The sequence below is a fragment of the Rhinolophus sinicus genome, chromosome 13 (genome assembly GCF_057876585.1).
Source record: "Rhinolophus sinicus isolate RSI-liver-muscle chromosome 13, RSI-T2T, whole genome shotgun sequence".
NCBI lineage: Eukaryota > Metazoa > Chordata > Mammalia > Chiroptera > Rhinolophidae > Rhinolophus > Rhinolophus sinicus.
Genome location: NC_142513.1, coordinates 39,406,589 through 39,417,225, shown reverse-complemented (window position 1 = coordinate 39,417,225; position 10,637 = coordinate 39,406,589). Strand labels below are relative to the sequence as shown.

The 10,637-nt window shown below is 38.9% G+C and overlaps 1 protein-coding gene across 1 annotated transcript; it reads right to left on the bottom strand.

Annotated features, from left to right (window-relative positions):
* Positions 1-5,295: 5,295 nt before the first annotated feature.
* SCP2D1 (SCP2 sterol binding domain containing 1) lies at positions 5,296-5,991 on the bottom strand. Its single transcript, XM_019710708.3, has one exon. It carries the CDS (start codon positions 5,932-5,934, stop codon positions 5,464-5,466), a length of 471 nt encoding a protein of 156 aa, XP_019566267.3. The 5' UTR covers positions 5,935-5,991; the 3' UTR covers positions 5,296-5,463.
* Between the last annotated feature and the right edge of the window lie 4,646 nt (positions 5,992-10,637).

Genomic DNA, 10,637 nt, shown 5'->3' with positions numbered 1-10,637 from the left:
AATATGGAAACAACAGCCTTAAATGACACATTGGACCACTTGGATTTAATCGATAATTTCAGAGCATTTCGCCCCAAAGCAGCAGCATACGCGTTCTTCTCAAGTGCACATGGAACATTTTCCAAGATAGACCATATGTTAGGCCACAAAACAAGTCTTGATAAACTTAAGAAAATTGAAATCATACCAATTGTCTTCTCTGACCACAGTGCTATGAAATTAGAAATGAACTACAGGAAAAGAACTGGAAGACACACCAATTCATGGAGGCTGAATAACATGTTACTAAATAATGAATGGGTCAAGCAGGAGATCAAGGAAGAAATCAAAAGATATCTCGAGACAAACGAAAATAAAAACACGATGACCCAAAATCTATGGGATGCCGAGAAAGCAGTACTAAAAGGGAAATTCATAGTATTGCAGGCCTACCTAAAGAAACAAGAAACATCACTAATCAACAGTTTATCTTCACACTTAAGGGATCTGGAAAAGAACAGCAAAATAAGCCCAAAGGGAGTACAAGGAAGGAGATAATAAAGATCAGAGTGGAAATAAATGAAATAGAAACCAGAAAAACAATACAAAAGATCAATGAATCCAAGAGTTGGTTCTTAGAGAAAATAAACAAAATCGACAAACCTTTAGCCAGACTCACTTAAAAAAAGAGAGAGAGGACGCAGAAACGAAAGACGAGAAGTGACAACAGACACTGCAGAAATACAAAAAAATTTAAGAAATTACTATGAGCAACTATATGCAACAAATTTGACAATCTGGAAGAAATGGACAATTTTCTAGAGGTGTACAACCTTCCAAGGCTAACTCAAGAAGAAATAGAAAACCTGAATAAACTGATTACCACCAGGGAAATTGAATCAGTAATCAACAATCTCCCAACAAACAAAGCCCTGGACCAGATGGCTTTACAGGTGAATTTTACAAAACGTTCAAAAAAGAATTATCACCTATTCTTCTCAAGCTCTTCCAAAAAATCCAGAAGGAAGGAAGGCTCTGAAACACTTTATGAAGCCACTATTACCCTGATCCCAAAATCAGACAAGACACCACAAAAAAAGAAAACTACAGGCCAATATCGCTAATGAATATAGATGCAAAACTCCTCAACAAAATATTAGCAAACAGAATTCAGCAATACATTAAAAAGATCATACACCATGATCAAGTGGGATTCATCCTTGGTATGCAAGGGTGGTTCAACATCCGCAAATCAATTAATGTGATACACCACATTAACAAAATGAAAAATAAAAATCACATGATCATATCAATAGATGCAGAAAAAGCATTTGATAAAATCCAGCAACCATTTATGATAAAAACCCATAAGAAAGTGGGAATAGAGGGATCATATCTCAACATAATAAAGGCCATATATGATAAACCCACAGCTGACATCATACTCAATGGGGAAAAGCTAAAACCATTCCCCTTAAGATCAGGAACAAGGCAAGGCTGCCCACTTTCTCCACTTCTATTCAACATAGTGCTGGAAGTTCTAGCCACAGCAATCAGACAAGAAAAAGAAATAAAAGGCATCCAAATAGGTAAGGAGGAAGTAAAATCATCAGTATATGCAGATGACATGATACTATATATAGAGAACCCTAAAGACTCCACCAAGAAACTTTAGAGCTGATAGATGAATTTAGTAAAGTAGCAGGATACAAAATTAATATTCAGAAATCAGTTGCATTTGTATATACCAACAAAAAAACATCAGAAGGAGAAATTTAAAAAAACAATCCCATTTACAATTGCTCCAAAGACTATAAAATAACTGGGAATAAATTTAACCAAAGAAGTAAAAGATCTGTACTCAGAAAATTATAAGATGCTGAAGAAAGAAATGAAAGAAGATACAAATAGATGGAAACACATACCATGTTCATGGATAGAAAGAATTAATATAGTTAAAATGTCCATACTGCCTAAGGCAATATACATATTCAACGCAATTCCTATCAAACTACCAACATTTTTCACAGAAATAGAACATATAATCCTAAAATTTACATGGGACCATAAAAGACCCCAGATAGCCTCAGCAATCTTGAGAAATAAAAACAAAGTGGGAGGTATAACGATACCTGACATCAAATTATATTTCAAGGCTACAGTAATCAAAACAGCATGGTACCGGCATAAAAACAGACACATAGATCAATGGAACAGAATAGAGAGTCCAAAAATAAATCCATGCCTATATGGCCATTTACTCTACGACAATGGAAGCAAGAATGTACGGTGGGGTAAAGACAGCCTATTCAATAAATGGTGCTGGGAAACCTGGACAGACACATGCAAAAAATGAAGCTGGACCACCTCCTTACACCATATACAAAAATAAATTCAAAATGGCTTAAAGACTTAAATGTAAGATCCGAAACCATAAAATTCCTAGAAGAAAATATAGGAAGAAACTTCACAGATATTACCCGGAGAAAGATTCTTACTGATGTATCCCCTCGCACGAGGGAAGTAAGAGAAAAAATAAACATGTGGGATTATATCAAACTAAAAAGTTTTTTCACAGCAAAGGAAACCATCAATATAACAAAAAGGGACCCTACTGAATGGGAAACGATATTTGCCAATGATATATCTGATAAGGAGTTAATATCACAAATTTATAAAAAACTCACTCAACTCAACTCCAAAAAAGCAAACAACCCAATTTAAAAAATGGGCAGAGGACATGAAGAGACATTTTTCTGAAAAGGACATACAGATGGCAAACAGACATATGAAAAAATGTTCAAACTCACTAATCATCAGAGAAATACAAATAAAAACCACAATGAGATACCACCTCACCCCAGTCAAAATAGCTATCATCAATAAATCAACAAACAAGTGTTGGTGCGGATGTGGAGAAAAGGGAACGCTTGTGTACTGTTGGTGGGATTGCAGATTGGTGCAGCCAGTATGGAAAACAGTATGGAGGTATCTCAAAAATCTGAAAATGAAACTACCTTATGATCCAGCAATTCCACTCCTGGGTATCTATCCAGAGAAATCCAAAACTCTAATTCAAAAAACTTTATGCACTCTTATGTTTATTGCAGCACTATACACAATAGCCAAGACATGGAAATAACCAAAATGCCCATCGGTAGATGACTGGATTAAGAAACTGTGGTACATTTATACAATGGAGTATACACAGCCATAAAGAAGAAAGAAATCTTACCATTTGCAACAACATGGATGGACCTAGAGAACATTATGTTAAGTAAAACAAGTCAGACAGAGAAAGACAAATACCGTATGATCTCACTTATATGTGGAATCTAAGGAAAAGAATAAGTGAATGAACTAATCAGAAACACTTTTGGAGACATAGAGGAAAAACTGAGGGTTGCTAGATGGGAGGTGGGTGGGGATAAGGGGGAAAGTGAGGGGATTAGAAAACATTCAGTAACCACAAGATGGCCACAGGGTTTTGAAAATTAATTTGGGGAATGTAATCAATAATGTTGTAAAGATTTTGTAGGGTATCCAATGGACACTTGTCGCATTAGGAAGACCACCTCAGGGATGATGTAGATGCCTGATCACTGCACTGCACACCTGAAGCTGAAGCTGAACAATAATGAATGTCAGCTTTAATTTTATGTATGTATATATGTATGTATATACTTACAAGAAGCGGAGTACAGCATTAGGAATAGAGACAGTGGAAATGTAATGGCTCTGTGCGACGTCAGAGGGATAGTGGATGGGGGAGGGGGGTTCACATAGTGTGAGGGATATAAATGATAAACGTCTAAGTATTACTTTGTCTTGTGCACCTGAAACTAATAAAAATAAATAAATAAATAAATAAATAAATAAATAAATAAATAAATAATAAATAGAAAAGATAATGAGTCTGTCACCCCTAGTTTACTCATGGCCATTTGTAATAACCCCACTCTGCACTCCCTGTCTCCATCTCTTGGTAACCACTGATCTTTTTTCTGTCAGTACAGTTTCCATTATCTAGTATGTTACATAAATAGAATCCTATCATATATACATTGTTTTCTCTGGCTTCTTTCACTCAGCATAATTATTTTGACATTCAACCATGCTATTGTGCATAAATCAGTAATTCATTTCTTTTTATTACTGAGTAGTATTCCATGGTATGACATATCTCAATTTGTTTCTCCATTCACCTGTTGATGGATGACATTTGGTTTATACCCAGTTTGGGACTATGACAAATACAGCTGCCATGAACTTTCATGAACAAATTTTTGTACTTGAACAAATTTTTGTTTCTTTCCTGTTGGGAAAATGCCTAAAAATGGAATAGCTGAATCATTTGGTAGGCATGTGTTTGAGCATGGCTATTTTAATGGAAAGATCCTTGTGGGTTTCAGAGTATCCACACTGTATATTTAGCCTACCAGATAAAGGTTCACACAGATCACATGCAAACAAATGAAACACATACTCACCCATGAGGAGGAAGTCACATCAGGCTGTAGCTGGCTTCATTCCAGTCCTCCCAATGTATGGAGTGCTCTTCTAGAGGGGAAAATCTCCCAGAGTGCACTTCAATTTTGTAAAATGTTCAGTGCAGGAGCTCCTGACACTTCAGAAATGGCCCACAAGAGGGTTATATAATCTGTCTCCAGGAGAACTTTTAAGTAGGGTAACACCTCATTGGTCTAGAATAAAGCAGTTATAATCAATACTGAAAGCTGCGGGCATGAATTAGAGTAGGGGTTCTTCAAGGATGCTCCCATCAGCATGACCTAGGAAACTGTTAGAAATGCACATTCTCCCCAGCCCAGACAAACAGAATTCAAACTATGAGTGGGGCCCAGCACTCTGGGCTTTTACCAGCCTTCCAGGTGATCTGACGCATGCTCCAGTTTAAGAATCAGTGTCCTAGAACATCTTTCAAGCCCTTCCACTCTCCTGGAGTTAATTCCATCAGAAGTCATGATAGACCAAGAGCATCATCACCTCTGTTGCCTGTTACACCCACACCACTGTGGAGCTCACTCTCTTAGAGCACTGCAACCCTGTGTTAAAGTCTCCTCAAAGATGCCATCACTCATTTCCCCAAAGGAGCAAACTAAAAATAAAAAAGAAATTAAAATAAAAATCAGAAATCGGGAACTCAATCATTGAAGCATTTAAGTCCAAATGTAAAAACCACCCATTTCTCTACGTGTTACTCTCACCCAAGCATATTTCAGCATAAATGAATCTAAGAAAAGAAAAAGACAAAGATGTTAGGTGATACACTCCAACACTCTTTACTGATCTATAACCCTCTCTGCAAATTTACATATCAGCAGGAAAATTAATCAAACTTGAATAGGAAGAATTTGAGTAAAAATATTGGATACTTTTTGTTTTAATCTTCAGTTTAAGCATGATTTCCACTGAACATTAGAACTGGAGAGAAGTTCTGATCACTTCCTTGATATTTTTACATGCTTAAAATTTAGCCCAGTCTTTGAAAACCCTCTCCAGCTTCTGGCCAAGCAGAACTTTGCCGCTCACTTTGAACTTGCCGGCAAGGAAAGCCTTCTGAGGGTTCATTTTGCCCAAAACCAACTCCATAAAGACAGGTTCCGGGATAGTGAAGACAGTGTCTGCTGGGAGCCTGGCAGATCCTGGATACATGTCCCCAGAACCATTCTTCAGATCAATGGTCCACTGCAAAACGATCTTACCATCTTTGGTGATGTCCAGCTGAAAGATGGCATTGACTTTCTTTACCAGTTGGGCCCCCACTTCTTTGATGTGATGGCTAATGTCCTCAAAAACCAGGAAACTCTGGGATTCTGACAGCTCTCGAGTGTGTGGCATGGCATGTTCCCGAGCTGAACTCAGTTCCCTGAACTGGCTCTCCTGAGGTCCATCCCCTGCTTTGATCTTGGGCTGGTGATCGATTCTCTTCCACATCTTAGTGTGCTGATCCGCTTGACCTTGCCATCTGGTTTGTGAACAGCAGTGGCCAGATTAATATCTGCAGGGCAGATTGTGACATCAAAGCTAAAGCCCAAGTAGGGAATGAGGCTGGTGTGTGTGCTGCAGTCTGATTGGCCAAACAGATACTAAAATGTGACATGAGGTGAGGCCTCAGACAGGTAATTGTGAGGCAGCTCCACACCACCATCACCCAAAACCAATCAGGACTGTTGGTCTCACAAGCCCAGAAACATCTGGAATCCATGTTTGGAATACGGGAAACTGGCCCCAGAAGTTTCTTTGGTGACATGAGCTCTGTCTTTCCAATTCAGGTCTCAGTAGCAACCCTAACTGAGAGAACAGTTATTTTGATTCCTTCAAAACTGGATAATCCTTAATGCACAGATCGTGGTGCTGGATTTGGCTTTACCTGGCTGCTGGTGTAGGGGGAAATGCTTTTAGAGCAAAATAGCTGGTTAGAGGAGTAATCAGCACAGGACCTGCTTCAATCAGAGAGCTTCCAAAAGCACAGTGAGAGGGGGAGAATATCCTTAAGATCAGCAGAAGATGCTACTGGTCTTACATGATAATTGTAGATAATAATACAACACTCTCGCAGTGTTCTAGGCACTGTACATACATTAACACTTTTAATTCACATTACAGCACTCTTAGGTGAGTAGTACTTTTTACCCCCATTTTATAGATGAGGAAATGAGGCAAGGAGAAACGAAGTGACTTGCCCAAAGTCACTCAGCTAGTAAGTAGGGGAGCAAGGTTTAAACAGAGGTAGAATGACTCTAGAACCCACTTGTGTTCCGTCTGATGCTTTCTTATGATTAGGATGAGGGTTTTTTTGGCAGGAATGCCATAGAAGTGCTCTTGTGCCCTTTTCAGTGCATCACATCAAGAGGTATATGGTGTCAATATGTCTCATTGCTGCTTATGTTGACCTTAATCATTTGATTAAGGTGGTATCTGTAAGTTTTTCCACTGCAGTTACTGTTTTTCCCTTTGTAATGATAGGTATCTTATGAGGAGATACTTTTACGACTTTGCAAAGATCCCATTTCATGTCTTACTTCAGCCCAGTCCTTTCTGCATCCATCCATGGTCCATCAGTGTGAGGTATATTACACGGTCACTCTGTATTTCTATGACTCCCTTCAGATTTAACTATTGGAATTCTGTTGTAAGGAGAACCATCCCTTCTCTCCAGTTTCTTTATTTGTTCAATTATATATTTAAACTTATGGATATTTATTTTATTCTGTGAGTCATGATCTATTATTATCATTATGTATTTTCTCGCTCAAATTGTCCCAGCTTTGGCCTTTGGGAGCTCCATCACATGGATGCCGGTGTCCTTCACTAACCACACTGCTTTCATATGTAAGTGAAACTATGTTCAATGGAGTTTCTGGTAGTTTTGTTCTCTCTGGGAGGAATGCAGAAAACAAAAAAGACTTTGGCACATTTTCTTTGGTACATGATAGATGAGCTGGTATTATCAACATGGAGCAAGAAGTTAAACAAAACCCAATGGCCTCCAAAACCAAGTCTGCTCTGCGGCTACCAGATATGGACAAGAGCTGGTGTCCAAAGAGAATTTAAAATGAAAAGGCAGGCAATTCCCCAGTAAGTATGCTTTGAGCAACCAATAAAGAACTAAGCCCCATTGCTATGGATATCTATTTTTCCTCAAGAGTGGGGCTGTCCCTTTTGAAATATTCAGATAATTCAATGGGGCTGCCACTCCTGCCTCAGCACGTCAGAGGGGAACACAGTTCCACAGTCCATATATGTCCCCTTCATGTTTCTATCTTCTATAGATGGGGATTTCTACCATTAAAAGGAATCCCAGTATAAATAGCTAATATACACATGGAAAGGTGCTCAACATCATTGGTTACTGGACACATGCAAATTAAAGCTAAAATGATTCCTCACACACGCAAAACATTTTTTAACTATGTATGGTGTTGGATGTTACCTAAGACTTATCATGGTGATCATTTCACAATATACCAGGGGTGTCAAAAAAATGTATACAAGTAGACAGTTTGGTCATCGTTGCTCAAGCAATACTTCGCTGTAACCAGAAGTGTCTGGACGTGAAGGTAACTACTTTGAGCACCTCTTGTAATTCCAGAAGTCAAACATGACTAGTATTCATCTTTTGTTATCGGTATATATTGAGTATTATAATTTGATTACTTTTTTCCTTTCTTGAAATGTGTATACATTTTTTTTGGCACCCTCTGTATACAAATATCACATCACTATGCTGTACACCTGAAACTACTAATGTTATATGTTAATTATACCTCAATAAAAAAAGACAAAGATGTTGCATGATTTTGAGGTGAAGAGAAATATCACCAGTTAGTGATCCCTATCTCTTCAGAATTTTCTCTCATGTCCCTGCAGGAGCCCTGCAGAGGGGAGTTTTATACTTCCCTCCTAAATATTACTTGAGCTTCCCACCTCTAGTGGGAAGGTTTTTGCATCCTGTTCTCTATTTCTATCCAAATTCTGTCCTTCCTTCAAATCTCTATACTGTGTCAGCCTCTATCAAGCCCCACCATCACCACCACCATGCAGTAGACTCTACACAAATATCTAGCTGGATATACTTCCAACTTTGGGAACCAGATATACCCTAAACTGGGGACAGGTGCACAAATGCAGCCCAAATCAAGTATGGAGCAGCCTCAGAAAACACTTTCCCAAGACTATGGGGTTTGTGGGAGCATCCAATAAACAGCATTTGTCTCCCCTACATGAATTTTAAAGAAACTGAGAAATAGGACAAGGAATGGAGGATGGGACCCAAAATTTAGCCTTTATCACTGATAGAAGCATAGTTGAAAGAAAGGACTTATATAAGGCCCCAATGGGCTTATCAACTAAACCCCACAGGGCGAGGCAGTTACCCACCTACGTCTCAGCCACCCTCCTTGGAGGGCTCTGCATATGAGGCTGGTCATGAGGGGTCCACCCAGGGGAAGTTCTGGACATGAAGGTACTCTATTTATACTTCTCACATTCACCACTCAAAAAAGTCACTTCACCCTAGCAAGTAAAGAGGTGAAGAGAGACCAGGAGCATTGTGCGGAGAAATTACTTTGGAAGAAAATCCCTCCTCGAGGAAATCAGGGAGTGGAGACAGGTTCTGTTTTCTAGTAAATGCTACTTCTAGCTGGAGTGGAGGTGGGAGGGTAAATTCAGAAGAGCCTGGCTTGGAGCATAATTTTGCTTAATATTTTCTGTGTATGCTTCAATTTCTTCTCCCCCCCCCCCCTCAGTTTTTGTTGAGGTTTTTCACAACTCAAACTGGAGGTTGTCCTCGCTACCCTTACTCCCTCCCAAGCCTCACTTTGCCCGGGCAGAATGAATACTCCCCAACAGTAGAGGTAAATGAATAAAGACTCTGCTCAATGGTTACTTTTGTGACCTGTAAATGAAGAGAATATTTAACATTGTTGGTGTCAAAACAGGCTAGCTTGCTTGAGTTTTATAAAATAACCTGGACAACAATAACTCACTTTTCCCAGAGGGTACAGAGTGAGGGCCTGTCAGAATCAAGTGGTCAGAAGAAACTAGAAGCTTAGACAGAAAAGATTCTGTAAATAAGAAATTTGAACACAAGCACTGAGACCACTGCCCAACAGTATTTTCTGAGATAATGAAAATGTTCTGTATCTGTGCTGTCCAAAGAAGTAACCACTAGCAATTTGTGGTTGTTGAGCACTTGACATATGGCTAATATGACTGAGGAATTGAATTAATTGTATTTAGTTATAACTAACTTAAATTTAAATAGTCACATACGCTTTCTCATCAGCATCCTGGGAAACAACCTCAAAGTCCTGACCACCATAAGGAAGTTACATGAGCATGAAGTGATGCTGGCCCCATCTTTAATCACTGAATTACAACAAACTCATATAAAAATCCATTCCTAAACCCCCAGTGACTTGAGGCTATTACTCATGTGGAACAGAAACCAGCTCCCATTGGTGGGATATGGTTCCTGTGAGGGCACCACATTTTTGGACAAAACTCAAAGCCTAAAGATACATATATACTTAAAATAGTACTGTTACATTTATCTTTGAATAAGACATAAGCATGTGGAAGAGGGTGATTAATGGGTAACTTCTGGGTTAAATTGTATAAGGTATGACTGGCTGAAAGCCAAGATATTTAACTCCTTCTTACAGCCTATCCAAACTGTCCCTGATGGGTAAAACAATCTTAGTTATCAACTGCTGCAATAATTCTGTGTAAGAAACCATCCCCAAACTCACTGACTTAATAAGCAGTGGGGTGGCCAGTTGGCTCAGTTGGTTAGAGTGCAGTGCTCATAACACCAAGGTCACTGGTTCAATTCCCACATGGGCCAGTGAGCTGCTCCTTCCACAACTAGATTGAAAACAACGACCTGACTTGGATCTGATAGGTCCTGGAAAAACACACTGTTCCCCAATAAAATAAATAAATAAATAAATAAATAAATAAATAAATAAATAAATAAATAAGCATTTATTTAACGCGTGAGTTAATGGACAAGCAATTTAGGCTGGGGTCAATGGGATGATTCTTCTGGTCTCATCTGGGCTCACTCACATATCTGGCAGTTGTCTGACTATCAGCTGGGGTGCCTGGGCCATGTGACACTCATTCTCCCACAG